The following is an 18969-nucleotide window of genomic DNA, read 5'->3' on the forward strand; positions in this document are numbered from 1 at the left end:
GGTTGAGCTTCAACTATTTGAAAATCTGAAATCTGAGGGTGCAGAATAATCAAAATATTGAGAAAATGTTGAAGTCCAAATTAAGTTCTTAGTTATGCATATTACTAATCAAAAATTAAGTTTTGATATATTTATGTTAGGAAATTTACAAAATATCTTCTTGGAACATGATCTTTACTTATTATCCTAAATATTTTTGGCATAAAAGAAAAATTGATAATTAACAATGTAGGCTATTGTTGGCTATTGCTACAATATACCCATGCTACTTATGACTGGTTTTGTGGTTCAGGGTCACATATATCTTAACATGGTTTGAAATGAACACCAAATGTGGGTGAAAATCAATTGTGGCGGGTAATTCTGTCAACTCACTAACCAGTTTGATGGGTTAAGATTCATTAAATTGTATAAGACAGACCATCTTTATGATATAGACAACATCACTGGCTTCAACTTGTGAAACGCTTCCCAGATAGTTAATGTAAAATTTGTGCAGATCCAGAGGAAATCTACTTAGTTTGTAAGTAAATATCATCAGGTTTTTGCTGCATCTGCCCAGATCTGTTTACATGGACATGGTCATATTTAGGCAACAAATAAGTCATGCTGCTGTTTAAATTGTGTAATCTAGAAGAGCTTCATATTAGTAATGCATTTTATATAAATACATACTATATGTGCAGTGTCTTCCAAAGGTTTACAAGCAACAGCATAAAATCTTTTCATCTTATATTAATTTAAAATTAAGCTAATTAAAGTAACAAGTATCACCAAAGACCAGCAATAATTATTTTCAATTTGATTGCATAATAATGGTGATATAAACACATTACAGTCATGCAAAGCAGTTAATACTATTTAACTTAGCAAAAGTGTGTATAATCAACAAAGAATAAATTTTATCGATTTCTCTTAACCAGCCTAATAGCAATCTAGCAATCCTAAAACTATTCTTCTAAGTACTTATGCTGTCTTTGGCTAGTGGAGAAGCCTAGAAAGTGTTTCCTTTTTAGGCCACTGATTGAAAATTGAAAATTAACAACTGATGAAATATAGTTTAGATAAATGCCAGGATGTTTTCTTCAGATCTTGTTTGATAACTAATCATCTGGTCATCTGTGATTATGCATCCGTGTGTGACTGACAACCATATCATTTTGAATAAAACAGACCTTTAATAGATTAAAATTAATTAAAAAGCATTAATTTTCCATTAAGCCACAGTGTTTGTTCTGTGCTGGGGCACTGCCTTTCGTAAGTGGAAAAACTTTGATTGGATCAGAGACCACAAGGTAAATCTATTATCTCCCCAGCTGTGGTCTCTTAGAAATCTCATTCAGAGCCATCTGCGTTTGTTCACTGGCCAAGATCCACTGCAGATTGTCTCTTCTGTTGCCAAGCATTACACTGCCATGACAACATTAACGTTAGCAAATAAAACCCAAGTGCACTAATGAACTGTGAAAGTCTGAGTGGGTGGAATCAAATTACTGACATCCAGTACCACAACGTGTTTTATTGTGCTGATCTTGATAGCAATTTTATGACATGGAATAATGGCCGCTTAAAGGAATTGTTTTTGTTAGTAAGGGAACAACTTGATGTAATCAGGCAGCCCTTCACAACAACAATTTCAATAAAAAGTTTAACTACACTACACATCTAAAATTACGGTACACATAAAACGAGTACCGTGGGGGGGGGGGGGGGGATTATTTGATTCCCTGCTGATTTTGTACCTTTGCCCGCTGACAAAGAAATGATCAGTCAATAATTGTAATGGTAGGTTTATTTGAACAGTGAGAGACAGAATAACAACAACAACAACAACAACAAAAATCCAGAAAAGCGCATTTCAAAAAAGTTATAAATTGATTTGCATTTTAATGAGTGAAATAAGTATTTGACCCCTTCGCAAAACATGACAGTACTTGGTGGCAAAACCCTTGTTGGCAATCACAGAGGTCAGACGTTTTGAGTAGTTGGCCACCAGATTTGCACACATCTCAGGAGGGATTTTGTCCCACTCCTCTTTGCAGATCCTCTCCAAGTCATTAAGGTTTTGAGGCTGACGTTTGGCAACTTGAACCTTCATCTCCCTCCACAGATTTTCTATGGGATTAAGGTCTGGAGACTGGCACTCTATGTGCTTCTTCTTGCCACTCCTTTGTTGCCTTGACCGTGTGTTTTGGGTCATTGTCATGCTGGAATATCCATCCATGACCCATTTTTAATGCCCTGGCTGGCCCTGATGGTACATGGCCCCGTCCATTGTCCCTTTTGATGTGGTGCAGTTGTTCTGTCCCTTTAGCAGAAAAACACCCCCATAGCATAATGTTTCCATCTCCATGTTTGACAGTGGGGATGGTGTTCTTGGGGTCATAGGCAGCATTTCTCCTCCTCCAAACACGGCTGATTTGAGCTAATGCCAAAGAGCTCAATTTTATTCTCATCTGACCACAGTTCTCCTCTGAATCATTAAGATCTTCATTGTCAAACTTCAGATGGGCCTGTACATGTGCTTTCTTGAGCAGTGGGACCTTGCGGGCGCTGCAGGATTTCAGTCCTTCACGGCGTAGTGTGTTACCAATTGTTTTTTTAGTGATTATGGTCCCAGCTGCATTGAAGTCATTGACAAGATCGTCCCGTGTAGTTCTGGGCTGATTCCTCACCGTTCTCATGATCATTGAAACTCCACGAGGTGAGATCTTGCATGGAGCCCCAGTCAGAGGGAGATTGACAGTTATTTTGTGTTTCTTCCATTTGCGAATAATCGCACCAACTGTTGTCACCTTCTCATCAAGCTGCTTGGTGATGGTCTTGTAGCCCATTCCAGCCTTGTGTTGGTCTACAATCTTGTCCCTGACATCCTTGGACAGCTCTTTGGTCTTGGCCATGGTGGAGAGTTTGGAATCTGATTGATTGATTTCTTCTGTGGTGGACAGGTGTCTTTTATACAGGTAACAAACTGAGATTAGGAGCACTCCCTTTAAGAGAGTGCTCCTAATCTCAGCTCGTTACCTGTATAAAAGATGTGATGTTTTATAAACAAATTTCAGGAGGAGCACGCACAGATAATTAACTCGGCCAATACATCATTAATAATTACACCATTTATCCAATCAGCACAAGAGAGAACCCCTTAAATAATCAAGCATGTCCTACCTTCACAATCTTTCAGCATCCCTATGCCACCCCAACTCCGCAACTACAGCCCATTTCTACCCCAACAGCGGGGGAGCGCTCTTAGGTTGGACTAAAACACAGAGCTCGGACCCTTGCTAGCTAACAATTACCATGTCATACCAACTTTAACCACTAGGTGCCACTAATAATTTGCATAATAACTAATAACTAATTAATGGTTGATTAGTGAAGTAATGGTACAATAGAACATTTTGCAAATCATAATCAAACTACATCATGACATCTGTTGCTATGACAAATAGCCCTTTCCTTTCAAATACTCAATGTCTAATTGTCTAGTTACATTGCGGAGGATCTACAAACTGAAACACATTTATCAACATCTTTTGTTGGTTACAATTTAAATAATAGCTCAGTTGGATAATGCTAATATAATGATAAAACCAAGAATGTATAAAAGTGCACAGTATTAATAATGGCTCTGAATTTTCCAGTGATGAAGGTCATCAAACAACTCTCTCTCTCTCTCTCTCTCTCTCTCTCACTCATTATTAGAAGGTTTTGCAGTGATTGCAAGCTATCATGGCCAAAATTTACTTACATTTGATTAGTGACTAACAGAATCTCTTATTTGCATTTTTATTTTGTATTTCTTGGTTTAAATAAAATCAGTGTCTCAGATCTTTTTTTAGCCCATTTTTATATATGAATAGCAAAACTGTATACTGCTAATTCTATTTTGAACTGAGGTGTGAACTTTGGATGGCACACATGACTTGTAACTGTTCTTTTCTGCCAAGTAGCTCCTGCTGAGTCATCTCTGACAATTACCAGACCAATGCAGGATGTGAAGGTCAAGGCAGGAGAGATAGCCTTATTTGAATGCTTCATAACTGGGCCACAGACTGTGGACATTGATTGGCTGGCCAATGGGAAGCTGATACAGCCAGCACTAATTGATTGTAAGATGCAATTTGATGGACGCCGATGCCGTCTTCTGTTCAAATCTGTACATGAAGATGATAGTGGGAGCTATTCTTGCAAAATCAGTTCAACAAAAGGTAGGAGTCGTAACTACAGTCCAAACTGAGCATAGCTGAATATTACATCATTTACACATCAATATTAGGCTGCCTATTCTTTAATGTTATGTTAATCTTGATTCCCAGTAATGCTTATTTGCTTCCATTTAATTAATATGAACTGTGGTCCTTGTTCTTGTTTGCATGGTACAGAAGAGCTCATTTGCACAGCTAATCTTCTGGTGATTCCATCTAAGGAGCCACTCTTTACACGTAAACTAGAGGCACTGGAGGCTACCGAGGGCCGTTCTGCACAATTTGATTGCAAAGTCAGTGGATCTCCCTCTCCTGAGGTCAACTGGACTCATTGTGGTAAGATAATAATAATAATCATAATAAAGATTAAGTCTTTATTTCCCTAAAACAAAATTTTTATGGAAAACGAGCGATTTGTTAACACTGATTGAACATACTTTTTTGTGTCCTAGAACAACCTGTGGTGGAGAGTGATAATATTCGCATTCTCAAAGTAAATGGGTGTCACTCCCTGTTCATCACTCACGTTAACAAGCAGAACGAGGGACTGTACACAGTATTTGCTCGAAATGTTCATGGAGAAGCAGAAAGCTCAGCTGAACTCTATGTACAGGAAGCACGACCAGCCATATCTACTCACATGTAAGAAGACAAACTCTTCTTAACAATGTATAATTAAACAAAACAAATATTGTTACTTTACCCCTTTTCTGACTCATTTGTTTGTTTGTTTTTCACTCTTCAGGTCAAGGTTAGAGAAGATGCCATCAATCCCCGAGGAGCCTGAGGTATTTGAGGGAGAGGTGGAACACAGGACAATGCCAGACTTCATAAAAGCTCTCAGTGACCTGGAAGTGGTAGAAGGGAAAGAAGCAGTATTGAAGTGCAGGGTGACAGGCCTTCCATATCCCCAAATCATTTGGTACCACAATGGCATGAAGATAGAGAGCTCTGATGACAGAAGGATGATACAGAGTAAGTCCACAAAATATTGTCAGAGGCATTTTAAAGGACATTTATGACCCATGTTTAGTTTAATGAGACTATCTTGACTTCTAATTGTGAGGTTTTCTACATTTATTGTCTCCCAAATACATGTTGTCTTCAATTATATCCTACCATGCACCTCTTCTAGACAGGGATGTTCACAGTCTGGTCATTAATTCTGTGTGTCATGGCCACAGTGGTGTGTATAAATGTGTCATCTCCAATAAGGTGGGAAAGGCTGTCTGCTATGCTCATTTATATGTTGCAGGTAAGATGGAACTTTTTGTCATATATAGCCTATTAGTATAGTGACATCCCATGTGTCCGTCTCACTAACATTGTAGTTTCTTTACAGTTAGCCTTCCTGAGCCACCTGATGGTCCTCCAGTAATTGAATCTGTAACTGGGAGAACAGTCTCACTGAGCTGGAAAATACCAAAAAACCTAGACCCATCCATAGGTAAATTTGTCAGTTTTTTCTTTAACTGAACTGGTTTGATAGTTCCTTCGATCTGTGTTTTTCAGTCCTGGTCCTGGGGGCCCACTGCTCTGGACAATTTTTTATATCTCATTTATCTGAAAACAGCTGCTTTCGATTTTGCGTAAAGTTAGTTTATTATGTTCTATAATCTGTGATAATTAATTGACAACTAGGGAGAATGTGGTAGGACGTCACTTGATTTTGTCCATCTGGAATTGAGGGTATCATTGCCGTTTGCTAATACAGTGCTGCACTGATGACACATTTTTGTAGGCCAACTCTGAAGTTGGTATCACCCTTTTCCTGAAAGTCTGAGAGAGAATAGTTTGAAAGAGAATGATTATAAACAGTGAGTGAAAAGTTGTATAGTGGATGAGTTTTCTTGTTTGATTTGATGACATTTAATGTCCCCGATAACCTCTATTGTCCAATTTAGCCACTTGTTAGCAATAACTTTTTTAAATAGAAGTAAAATCTTTTGAAAAATCACGTTTTACTGATGTATTTTTATATTGAGTTTACAAAAGTAAGTTGTCCCTGCAATACTCTGTCTCTGAGACCTCGTGTTAGTGACAGGCTGCTGGGTAGGAAAGATTATTGTCTAACCCTCGCACTGGTGGAAACGTCAGTAGAGAAGAAATGTTGTTGTAAGGGGGAGGAGAAGTTAATATTCTTGATTAAAGATTATTTGGGCACATGAATAATAATAATAAATAAAAGATTTACATGGATAATCCATTTATAACAAACACTGCAGTATTCCTTGTGAAATAAGAATCATCTTATTTTAATTTCATGGTGTCTTTAAACCTGTTTTTTTTTTTTTTTTTTTTTGGCAAATAAAATTTTCTACATGACAGGTGAAATTAACTGTATAGAAAACCTATCAAGGTCTATAAATATGTATGCTATGTATGTTTGTGAATTTCCAATGTTTAAAACCATGTACAACAATGTTGCTATGGGATACAGTATGTCAGATGGTTCAGGCTCAAAGGCTCAGCTACAGTAATAGTTGTAGTACTGTAGGTTTTCCATCCAAATGTAGGATATACTTTGTAAGTATTATAATTATTAGAAATGTTATTACAAAATGGTATGTATATATATCAAACACAACTTTCCTTGGTTATTGACATATTGTTCACATATTCCTGATGATTAAAATGACCCCTTAATTCCACACATCTTATTCCTAAAATGGAGGAAGTTCCAAAGAAGTCACATTTCTATCACTTTTGATAAAGAAGTATTATAACAAATTAAATTTATAGCAGAAATGCTGAAATATAATTATATTTTTAGTATTACATTTACTTTTTTTATCAGTTTTACCTCTGTCTCATTCATCTTTCCTTGCTCTTCCCTCTAGCATTTTCCATGTCTTTTGTTCATTTCAGATCCTGCTTCACTTATGTATATTGTTCAACAACAAGCTCTAGGCTCCACCCAGTGGACACCCATTGCCTCCAGCCTCAAAGACACCTCTTATACAGTCACATCTCTTTCTAAAGGAGTGTGTTATGCCTTCAGAGTCCTTAGTACTACTGGAAAAGCATCCAGCAAACCCTCACAGCCCACTGACCTGGTCCAGCTCTATGACAGAGGTATTGAGAAGATTTGTGCTTGAATATAATTTTTACTCACACACTGAAAAATAAATAAATAAATGATTCATTGTATTTACTATTTTTTTAAGGTAAGTGGTTGCAATCAATTTATTTTAGCTACATTTAAATAAACACATTTTGCTGAAGGTTAGTCAACAATTTTTTATTTTTTTTTAATGTAGCTAAAATAAATTGACTGCAACCGCTTACCTTAACAAAATGTAGTATCATTTTTGTCAGTGCAGCAGATACTATTGCATAAATGTGGAGATAATTACTACTTTCTGATGACATATATGTTCATTCTGTCCTTGATGACACATGCATCTTCTGCTATTCTGCACTTTTAATGAATGCATCTGTCATAGCTATATCCTTACTTCACTGTAAGTCATCTCAGCAGGCCAAAGCAAACCCACATAAACCCCCTTTTTGCTTGTGAAATGTTGGCTGTGTCATTGCCTGATGGATGCACATTGCATGTAGACTTGTTGAAATCTTTTTTTTTTTTTTTCATATCACAGGACAGTATTTACACAAAGCCCCAGTCATCCTGGACAAGCCTGATATTGTATATGTGGTTGAGAACCAGCCTGTCACCATCACAGTAACCCTTAATCATGTCCAAGCAACAGGCACATGGAAAAGGTTTGTGTCAAATGTAAAGCAAACATTCCAACTGCAATATAAATTGTGGATATTAAGAGAGCCATTGTTTACCAGAAGGGGAGTGGTGCTTCTCAACAAACCTGATGCATTAGAGATTACCATGCCTGATGATGACCAGCATGCCCTACACATTGCTAAAGTGAAAAGCACGGATGTAGGTCAGCTGATCTTCATGGCAAACAACCAGTATGGCAGTGACCTATGCACTCTGCAGCTGGCAATGGCAGGTGAATGCCCTTTTTCTGGTCACTCGTTTCTTCTAAACTCATAAATATTAGGTGCACATCAGCAACATTGCTTAGAAGAGCAGTAAAAGTCAGATAAGTGGGAGAGAGGGATAAGGTCCAAAGATTAATGTCCATACAATTAAAGTACAAGATCCAGAAAGGTAAAATGCTACATAAAAGTAGCATAAAAGTAATCCAAACAACCCCAGTAATTTGAAGAGATATATACCAAGACAAAATAAAAACATTGATCAACAACATTGATGTATAATCCAATATCACAGTTCCAATAATATAACCTTTTGTGTGATGCCATTAGATTGTGGGATATAAAGGTAGGGTTAAAGTAATATAATAAAGTCATTGGAGTAATAAAACTCAAAAACATCAGTAGCATCAAAAATCATATGTTCTTGTGAACATATGTTCATATGACACAATAACCAATAAAATAAAATAAAAGACAGTTTATTTTTTTTCTTTATACTTGAGTATTAATTGTTTGCATTGATCCTGCTCCAAGTGTTCCATTTTAAAATGTTCTGTTGGGTTTTTCCTGTACATTTCAGTGCCACCTTCATTTGAGACCATCATGGAGGACTTGGATGTGTGTGTGGGGGAAACATCTCGTTTTGCTGTGGTTGTAGATGGGAAACCTGACCCTGATATCCTTTGGTACAAGGTCAGTTTGCACTTTTGATTGCCATGCCAAATGAAATTTCACTGAACAGTTTTTATTCTGTCCTTAGTGAATCCACTCATTTCTGCAAATTGACTTTCAGGATAATATCCTTCTGGCAGAGAGCTGTCATTTTACCTTTGTGTATGATGACAGAGAGTGCTCGCTTGTGGTTCTCAGTGCTCAGCCTGAGGATGAAGGGGTCTACACTTGCACTGCAAAAAATCAGGCTGGGTCAGTGTCCTGTAAGGCTGAGCTTACTGTTCATACTGGTGAGTAGTACAGATTAGTTTGAATATGGCTTAGCTGGAAGCAGATGTAGAGAATAATTCACCCAGACGAATCTACTTATGTATGTTTCAATTTAATAGGGTAATGTTATTTACATGTCTATGGAATGTTCCTATTTAGACATCTAAGTAAATGTGTGTGGGTGTACTTACAATTTCACAGCCAAAAATGTGGAGGAGGAGGAAGAGCAAATGGAAGATGAAGGCACAATTCTACGGAGGATGCGTAGGTTGACTGATTACTATGACATACACAAAGAAATTGGCAGGTCAGACACCCTACCACAAGGACACTCCTGTTTATACTTTCATTATTATTAAGAGAATGCTGTATATTTTTGGATCTGACAAGTCTGTAATGTTCCTGCTCACAGAGGGGCTTTTTCATACATCAAGCGAGTGACACAGACAAATGGGCAAATATCTGCAGCAAAATTCATTTCGTTACGGGCACAGAGAAAAGCTTGTGCTCTGAGAGAGATGACCCTCCTGTCAGAGTTAGACCATGAGAAGATCATCCACTTCTATGATGCATTTGAAAAGAGGCGTGTAGTGGTCATCATTACTGAACTGTATCCTTTCCCTCTGATAAATTATTCCTACTAAATGTGTTTGTTTGTTTTTTTTGTTTTTTTGTTTTTTTTTAAAGAGGTTTGCTTGCGTTATTATCTTTAAATGATTATGAAGGTGCCACGAAGAGCTTTTGGAAAGAATAACAAAAAGAACAACCATCTTAGAATCTGAGGTTGGTGATTTATTTGTGTGTTCTGTAACTATTATTTGCTGCTGCATGATGTTAGAACAAAATCAGTGAATTACTGACAGATTAATATAATCCACAGAATTAATATTCATGTTCTGTTTTGCAGGTTCGGTCTATCATAAGGCAGCTACTTGAGGGTATCGACTATCTTCACCAGAATGACATAATTCACCTTGATATAAAGGTCAACAAATTAAAGTGTACCACTAAAAGCTTTTACTGTTTTTTTTAACATTTCAGAGTCGAGTAACTATACAGTATGTGTGTCTTTCAGCCTGAAAACATCCTCATGGCAGACCAAAAAAGTGATCACATTCGTATTTGTGATTTTGGCAATGCTTTGAAAGTCAAACCAAATGAAGAATTGTACTGCAAATACGGAACACCAGAATTTATTGCTCCTGAGATCGTAAACCAGTCACCAATCTCTAAATCTACAGATATTTGGTAAAAGACCATTGTTACACCTATCATTTTGACATATGGTTACATTTCATTCTCTATATTTTCTAAAACTATCTTTCTCTCCACAGGCCAGTGGGTGCCATAACTTACTTATGGTATTTATATTTGTAGGTTACACTTCATTTCGATAGTCCACTTTATACATTCTTCTAACTATGCGTTTTCAATTACATGTCAATTAACTCTCATTAGAGTATTAGTAGACTGTTTGGTTAGGGTTAGTAGACCTGCAGAGTTAGAAGACTTAATTACTTAATGTCAGTATAGCAGACAGACTACAATTACCCTAATGACTGGTAGTTGACAAAGTAACTATAATTGCAATGTTACTTATAGTTAGTAAAATGTCTAAAGAGGATTATCAAAAAAAAAAGTGTTACCACTTTTCGAATTTTGCATTTAATGCTATGTATGAAATTATGTACCATGTCTTTTTCATTCTTATAATTTACAGCCTAACAGGAGTTTCTCCATTTGCTGGAGAAAATGATCGTGACACTTTGCTGAACATCAGGAACTATAATGTTGCATTTGAGGAGAGCATGTTCAAAGACCTTTGCAGAGAAGCAAAAGGATTCATCATACAGCTCCTTGTAGCAAGCAAACTGTAAGTGTTTACTGCACCACAATCTCTGAGGTAAATATGTCTGACTGTTGTTATTGTCATGGAGTTATGCAGTCTTAAATGTGTTCAATCGTTTGTACTTCAGGAGACCTGATGCCACAGAATGTCTTCTTCATCCTTGGTTCAAGGTAAGATGGAATATCAAACAGGCTGCTGTACTGATTAATGCAATTTAAAAAAAATTCAAGCACCCTTTAATTAAACACTTTTGGTAACTTTAACACCCACCATTAAAAGATGTTCTGGGTCACTATATATGTTTGCAGAGATGTTGTTGGCTTGAAATGTATTTTTAGAGCACAATAATTTAATTGACATTTTTTCCTTAGTCACTAGTGAAGGGAAAGAGTATCAACACAACATTGCATAAGCAAGTGTTAGCCAGACGGAAATGGCAGGTAAGCAATTAAAAATCTATACATATAAAGAAAAACAATGATTATAAATTAATTATAAAAAAATAAATGACAATGTTAATTTCTTAACTGTTTTTTATGTCTGTTTCAGTGTTCACTCATTAGATACAAATCTAAAATGGTGTTGAGATCCATATCAGAGTTGCTGGATGACTCTTCAAGCCATGTGTCCCTTGCTGTGCCCAGAAACCTTAAAGATGGTTCACCACCTCCATCGTCGTCCTCCGATTCAGATGAGGACATTGATGAACTTCCTTTCATCCCTATGCCTCACACAATGATGTTCTCTGGATCAAGGATGTCACTGACTGAGATCCATGAGGATGATGTTGATGTCATTAGAGGATCAAATGAGTCCTACCAAAAAAACATTAATCAACTGGAGGACATCACAGAATGTCAGAAAACTGATGGACAGAAGGATATAGTCCACCTGGAGACTGCAGAAAGGACTGTGAACTTGAAAGAATCATTGCAAAGTGGTTCAAGTGTAGAAGATGAACAGGTAGCAGGCAAATCCAGAAGATCGCTAATGCGAAGAGGGAGTTCTGTTGATAGTGCGCTTCTTCTACAGATCACACCTGAGGATGGTAATATGAACAATACTATAGAGAAAGGCCAAAAGCACATGAAAAAGGCCGTTTCCATGGAGCTGCCACACAGGAGCAATAGTCCAAAGACAGGGGGGATGAGCAAGGAAGATTATGCTGTAAAACTGGATCTTATGCGGCAGAGGTTGCTAAGGGGAGGCACCGTTGACAAGAACATGAGTGGTCTTCGTGGCCCCCTGCTTGAGACACTGGGTGTTGATAATGAGAGGCGAACTGCTTCTTTGGATCGTAACTTTAGACGTGCCAAGTTGAGTGCTTCAGAAGTTCCTCGGGCATTCTCCTCTGACTGCCCTGAGGATACTTGTCCAAATACTGCATTTAGGAAAAGGTCTTCTTTAAGGGATGGAAACTCTGAGTCAATTTCACTACATAGGAGATCTGGAGCCCCACTAGAGATTCCCTCCATTTTTTCTGGAGACCATAACTTGTTGGAAGCCACACATGCTCCCTCAGAACAAACAAAGGATGGTCCAAAGCCTGTGTTTCCAAGAGAAATTTCTTCCAAACCACCAACTCCAGACATAGAAAATAAACAGGCATCTAAGGAAGAGGCTATTGGTGCCACGCAAATTATGAATACATCTCAGCCTGCATCTATATTAGATGACAGTGATGAGAAGGTAAAGATGGAAGAGCATGTGTTCTCTGAAGACTGTGTGCCAGGAAAGATAAATAAAAGTACTGAATCTTTTCTTGATATACTTCCACATGACATATCCTCAAATTATTCCAGTAAATTGCAGGGAAATGGCAAAAAGGCATCATCTGTCGCAGTGTTACCCACCCCTATCTTGAAAATCTCAGAGCTGGATATTCAGCCTACCACTGGACATGCAGTTGTTTATGCTTCTGCTTCCTCTGCATATCGCCCAACTCACAGGACTGATATTAAAGATATCGATTCAGAGGAAATTTTTGAGGCAAGGTTTAAGAAGAGGGAATCATCTTTTACACATGGCCTAAAACGATTGACAAGGACCAAGTCTGAAGAAAACTCACCTGTTCTCCCACGGAAATCAAATGAAGAGGTTTATCGACCTCACCCTGTAGGTTCCCCATTGGAGTTTGGACCTAGAGGATTAAAGGAAAAATCCAAGTCTGTCCAAGACCTCAGGGAGGTGGAGAAGGAACCCGGCCTAGGATTTATTGGAAGATTCTCTATGCGTGCAAGGAAACTGCAACCAAAAAAAGGGAAAGAGGAGACCTCAGATTCTGTAGCTAACAGACGACCTGTTACCTGGGCAATGGGACGTAGCAAGTCCCTAGACAAAAAAGAAGTTGAGATAGGAAGCTCTGATAACAATATGGATGCAGAGAAAAACAATCTTGAAAAAAATAGTAAGAAGGTTGCTGAATCACCTGTCCTTGCAGTGCAATGTAAATTTGAATCTAATGTTTCAGGAATATTTGATAGAGTGCATACTCATAGTAAGTCAAAACACATTAAGGATAGGGAAACTAAACCCCAAAGTGATGAAGAAACTCTAAAAGAAGAGAAGCAAGACATAAAGAAAATCAGTGATTCGCCAGTTCTGGCACTGAGAAGAAAGTTTGAGTCAAAAGTATCTGGATTTTCATTAAGAAAACAGAGTCAGTCTGACAAGAGAGAGGGAGAGAAGGAGGTTAAAAATGAAGGACAGAAAACACCTTTGTTCTCTCGTCATCGCCGCTCTCAATCTGACGGGCTCATTCACAAGAGTGTGAATAATCCAGAGAACCAAGTTCCCTCACAAACTGCTTCGACATCATCCAAAGTGACACTGATCTCCACCTCTAGTTCACACTCTATACAATCCTCTCAGAGTATGTATTATTGTGTTTTTTGCAATACATTTTTTTTTTCTTCAGTGATAGAAAACTATTCCAACACTTATTGATAAGCATGTAAGTTGTTGCTAAGCATACTATACTGTAACTAGTGTACTGCAAGTTAAACAAATGATGAAGACATTCATTACAAAACTACATTAAAATGATTCATTGTTGACAGCTCCTGAAACTGACACCAGGTCTAGGTGGGACAGATGGGGTTTGTCTAGAGGCAAGAGAGACAGGACACCATCAAAATCAAATGCATCTGAAATTTCAAAGGAAGGTAAAGCAAAAATGTCTACTTCTGATATGTGAAGTGTAATTTTGAACAGCTGCCACAATTTTGATCAGCAACTCCAATTAACACTCTATCCTTTTTTAAACTTTTATTTCAGATTTTCCTCCAGTTTTCCATATTACACTAAAGGATCATGTTTTTCTTGAAGGAAATCCAGTGACTCTTAGTTGTCTTCCAGCTGGTAGTCCTGAGCCAAAAATATTATGGATAAAAGGTATTTTTTTCATTCAGTTGTTTTCTTTTAATTATGAAAACAGTAGTGTTCCATCAATTATCCTTTCTCCTGTGCTCATAGATAAGAAACCTTTGGAGATTAATGACAAAATGACTTTAGTGGCCTGCCCAGATGGAAGGCAGCTTTTGATGATCATGAAGACCTCTAAGAAGGATGCAGGAATTTATGAATGTGTCGCCTCTAATAACCTGGCCTCTGCTACTACTTCATGTATACTCTCCATAGCCTGTAAGCTAGAAGGTTGCTTATTATTCAGTATAGCATTAATGCCAAGAAAATGTTTGGGTGTTCTCACATTTTATTCATTTCTGTGTATGCTAAACTTGCAAAAGTTATTTTCTGATCCATATTTTGTGTTTATATCACATTTTAAGGTGTTCCAAAACGACCAGGAACCCCAGAGATTCCACAGATATATAATAACACTGCTCTGGTGCGATGGAAACCATCAGACTCCAAAGTTCCTTGCACGTACACACTTGAGAGGACATGTGATGGTAGGGAATGTCTAATACATCTGACATATACTGATTTATCATGTACTCCTGTGTTAAATATTATTATCTGTTTAAAAGTGTTCTCCTTGCCATTCATTGTGTGCAGTGATCGAAAATTTTTATCTGTAGGTGATGATAAGTGGGTGAGTGAAGCTACAAGTGTGACTGATTGTTTCTACAATTCCTCTCTACTTCCAACTGGTTCTACCATCCAATTCCGTGTGGCATGTGTAAATAAAGCGGGCCAAGGTCCGTACAGTAATGTATCAAAGGGAGTGCGAATTAACGTTGAAGGTACCATGCATGCAGTTCAGTTGTACAGCATTAAAACTGTTCATTGTTCATTGTTCTGGTAATATTAGCTTTTGTTACAAGATTTAATTAACTGGGTATGTGAATTCATAATTCTTTTCTGGATTAAGGAAATACATTTCTGTGTACATAACTCCTACTTCTGTTCTGCAGTGCCACCACTCCACCAGCCTGCTGAAATGAAGACACACCCCTCGTCTCCTTTTTCTGTTGCTGCTGTGACTACATCTGCTTCTACATTAGCAGAACCAAGTGTTAGTCAGTTCATTAGTCCTATTCCTGCACAGTCTGGTGATATCACAAATAGTTCCTCTGAGATGCCCATTTCTCACTTTTGCCCAAAGACGTCAATCCCTCCTCTTGTTCACCTCAAGCCAGCAAGCACTATCAACATGGTTCCCCCGGTTACCCAAACGCAGACTGTATCTGCAAGGTCATACACAGCTCCACCCTCAATAGGCAGATCAATTTCCCATGTCCCTTCCTATGTTCCAGCCACTTGTTCAGTTGCTTCCTCCCCTATCTCTCCTCCTGTGATCTTGGTCAGCAGTATCAGTCCAATAGGAGAAGGAGCAAGCTCACCCACACCACAGACGCCTATGGAAAGAGTGGTATCCTCCACCAAAACTGAGACCACTTTGAGACAAGGAGTCCCTCAGAAACCATACAGCTTTTTGGACGAGAAAGCCAGGTGAGAATATAAAATTAATTCCTATATTTGTTATTCATTTATTTGTTGATTTATTTTATTTAATAATTATTCATAGAATTATACAGTTCACAAATCAATTATGCAAGCATTTTCACACAACTCATCCGTTTTTTGACAGGGGTCGTTTTGGAGTGATAAGGGATTGCCAAGAAAACTCAACAGGCAAGATGTTTATAGCAAAGTTTATTCCCTATGATCAGCAGACCAAGCAAGCGGTCATAAAAGAGTATGAAATCCTCAAGTCCCTCCGTTATGAAAGAATCATGGCCCTACATGAAGCCTATATCACACCTCGCTACCTTGTACTCATAACAGAGTACTGCACAGGCAAAGAGATCCTGTATAGTCTCATTGACAGGTGTGTATTGTTCCAGTATGGTCAAGATTTGATAGATTATATTTTAACTGGGCGGTGAAAATGAAGTTCAGTGTTCTCAGAGTACTCTTGTTTTCACTTCCAGATTTTGTTACTCTGAAGATGATGTAGTGGGTTTCATTGTCCAGATCCTTCAGGGTTTAGAATATCTCCACAACTGCCGGATTCTTCATTTGGACATTAAGCCAGACAACATCATGGTCACCAACCTCAATGTGATTAAGATCATAGATTTCGGCAGTGCTCAAAGGTTTAACCCTGTATCCCTCAAACAGTATAGCAGAGAACTTGGGACTCTGGAGTACATGGGTATGCACAACATAGAACCTGTAGCATTTCTCTATATAATGATTTAAATTATGTCTATTCCTGTCTTGTTGACATAAATGACCTGTTTCCTGCCTTCTTCAAGCTCCAGAATTGCTGAAAGGGGATCTAGTAGGACCCCCAGCTGACATCTGGAGTTTGGGCGTTCTGTCCTATATTATGTAAGTCCAGTCTATAAAGGAATTAAAGTTGGCATCAAACAGAAGTTGCAACAAACTTTACTATTGTTTTGTGGTATATTTTTAAGAGAAGCAGTAACATGTAATAGAAAAATAAACATTCCCATTTAGAACATATTTAAGCTTATCTTACTTAAAACTATTTTAGAAATTAATTTTAAGCCACTTTGTTTATACTGTAGGCTCAGCGGTAGACTTCCTTTCCAAGACAAAGACCCAAAATTGACAGAGACCAAAATCCATGCCGCAAAGTTTGACTCAACTAAGCTCTACCCAAAGGTTTCCCAAAGTGCCTCCACTTTTTTAAAGAAGACATTAACTGGCTATCCATGGTGAGTATCAATTAAACAACCTGGATCCAGTTCAAACTTCAGTTGAAATTTAACCCTTAAGTACAAGGGTTTTCAAACTGTTCCTGGAGCCTCCACTGCATTGCACATTTTAGATTAGGGGTAGCTCTTGGAGGGTTAACTTTGTGCAGAATTTACTTCTAACCCTATTCAAACACAGTGGTTAGTGTCTTCAGGATTACTCAAAACTTCCATTGTTCCTGAGGTTAAAAAAAGGAATATGTCCAAAAATTTCAGGAAGAATCTGAAAACAGTTTGAAAAGTATTTTATGTTTAAATTAGCACTACCTTTTTTTAAATTCAACATTTATATAGAAGATATTATGTTTGTTTGTTTTGTTATGTCCTTAGTTATGAAGAGTAAATATAGTAGATATCCTAATAACTGGACTGATTTTATGGACTTTTTCCTCAGGTGTCGACCCACCATTAAGGACTGCCTCAATCATTCATGGCTTCATGACTCATATCTAAAGAAGCTGCGTCGACAGACCTTGACTTTTACTACTACACGGCTCAAAGAATTCCTGGAGGAACATCAGCGCAGATGTGCAGAGTCAGCTACTAAACACAAGGTCCTCCTGAGAGTCTACCAGAGTGGGTCTTCATCCCCAGCCTGACCAACCAAGCCTAGTTCACCAAGCACAACTATCAGTGAAGAACAACACTGACTTTGAACAGAATAAGGTAATGAATTCCTAGAGAGCTGGAAAATGCCTGCTGAAAATTAGACCCAGAGGTTTCCTTGATGACACCAGTAATATGAGTAATATGAGAACAAAATAGACTCTATATTACAAAAAAAAAAAAAAAAAAAAAGCATTGACTGTTTGTCAATGGTGTTGATAATAGGATAGTTGGTTGCCAGCTGTAGACAAGTAACAGTTTTTTCAAGGTGATGGGCATTACATTAGGAGCAATACTGGATTCAGTTAACTTGATTGTGATTGTACCAGGATGAATGTTTTTATAAAGCATTGTCAATTTTTTTTTTTTTTTTTTTTTTTTTTTGGCATTTTTGCCTCTTTTTTTGATAGGACAGTGTAGATTTTGACAGGAAGCAAGTGGGAGAGAGAGGGGGAGAGTCTGTGAGCCAGGACTCGACCTCGGGACACCCGAAGCGCAACCACACCATGTCAGCATGCTGCCCATGAGGCTATCAGTGCTGACATCATTTTGTTTTTTAATGTAGTTTGCTACATGTGATGCATCCATTTGGACTTGGAATATGGAATTATTTTAAGAATTGCAGAAAGAGGTAAAGTAATAGGGCCTGTTCATGAAGAAGAATACAATAATACTGTTTTCTACATTTCATGGAAACAGATTGTTTTCTTTTGAGAATTCTTAAAATACACAAACTTGTCTGCAGTGTAAAATGCTGATTTGTCAGTGTTTTAAATATATAGAGTGTAAGTAACATACTGTTAAGCTTCATTACAGTTTAGAAACATATTATGCTCTGGTGTTCCAACTGGTTTCACATTTTATTTATAAAACCGTGTCAAACCAAGAATGAAAATGTTCTCCTTTGCTCATTATGTCACTACTACTATGTAAATCTGGTTGATGTACCTTTATATTTGATTTTATATTTCGAACTCTGTATATTGCACTGTTTGGCATGCCTTTCAATACAATGTTTCATTATAGATTTTTTTGCTGTAGGTCTTTGGTAAAAAAAAAAAAAAAAAAAAAAAAAGGTCAACAACTATAACTGGTAAGGGTACTGTGATAACGTACGTATATTTATGTTTTTAATTCTTTTAAGAGACGTTCTCCTTTCTAATGAAGTATTCTTTCAGCAGAATTCAAAATAAAATTGAAAATTAAAGACAGA

General features: G+C 37.6%; 1 protein-coding gene across 1 annotated transcript in view; it reads left to right on the plus strand.

Moving 5' to 3' along the window:
- spega (striated muscle enriched protein kinase a) overlaps nucleotides 1-18936 on the plus strand; it is a 42093-nt gene extending 23157 nt beyond the window's left edge. The window contains exons 7-38 of the mRNA XM_079377162.1: nucleotides 3954-4211; nucleotides 4386-4544; nucleotides 4661-4850; nucleotides 4954-5183; nucleotides 5344-5463; nucleotides 5551-5655; nucleotides 7077-7283; nucleotides 7811-7934; nucleotides 8010-8182; nucleotides 8752-8864; nucleotides 8965-9133; nucleotides 9315-9420; nucleotides 9526-9723; nucleotides 9839-9896; nucleotides 10021-10098; nucleotides 10189-10361; nucleotides 10448-10474; nucleotides 10834-10986; nucleotides 11090-11132; nucleotides 11334-11402; nucleotides 11512-13834; nucleotides 14022-14126; nucleotides 14239-14355; nucleotides 14437-14604; nucleotides 14751-14873; nucleotides 15003-15167; nucleotides 15339-15876; nucleotides 16016-16255; nucleotides 16359-16582; nucleotides 16686-16761; nucleotides 16962-17111; nucleotides 17545-18936. Of these exons, the coding sequence (XP_079233288.1) occupies nucleotides 3954-4211; nucleotides 4386-4544; nucleotides 4661-4850; nucleotides 4954-5183; nucleotides 5344-5463; nucleotides 5551-5655; nucleotides 7077-7283; nucleotides 7811-7934; nucleotides 8010-8182; nucleotides 8752-8864; nucleotides 8965-9133; nucleotides 9315-9420; nucleotides 9526-9723; nucleotides 9839-9896; nucleotides 10021-10098; nucleotides 10189-10361; nucleotides 10448-10474; nucleotides 10834-10986; nucleotides 11090-11132; nucleotides 11334-11402; nucleotides 11512-13834; nucleotides 14022-14126; nucleotides 14239-14355; nucleotides 14437-14604; nucleotides 14751-14873; nucleotides 15003-15167; nucleotides 15339-15876; nucleotides 16016-16255; nucleotides 16359-16582; nucleotides 16686-16761; nucleotides 16962-17111; nucleotides 17545-17749 (7187 nt within the window). The 3' untranslated portion in view covers nucleotides 17750-18936. The remainder of the gene's footprint in view (nucleotides 1-3953; nucleotides 4212-4385; nucleotides 4545-4660; nucleotides 4851-4953; nucleotides 5184-5343; nucleotides 5464-5550; nucleotides 5656-7076; nucleotides 7284-7810; nucleotides 7935-8009; nucleotides 8183-8751; nucleotides 8865-8964; nucleotides 9134-9314; nucleotides 9421-9525; nucleotides 9724-9838; nucleotides 9897-10020; nucleotides 10099-10188; nucleotides 10362-10447; nucleotides 10475-10833; nucleotides 10987-11089; nucleotides 11133-11333; nucleotides 11403-11511; nucleotides 13835-14021; nucleotides 14127-14238; nucleotides 14356-14436; nucleotides 14605-14750; nucleotides 14874-15002; nucleotides 15168-15338; nucleotides 15877-16015; nucleotides 16256-16358; nucleotides 16583-16685; nucleotides 16762-16961; nucleotides 17112-17544) is intronic.
- Nucleotides 18937-18969: the final 33 nt, after the last annotated feature.

The sequence above is a fragment of the Barbus barbus genome (assembly GCF_936440315.1).
Source record: "Barbus barbus genome assembly, chromosome: 25".
Classification (NCBI taxonomy): Eukaryota; Metazoa; Chordata; class Actinopteri; order Cypriniformes; family Cyprinidae; genus Barbus; species Barbus barbus.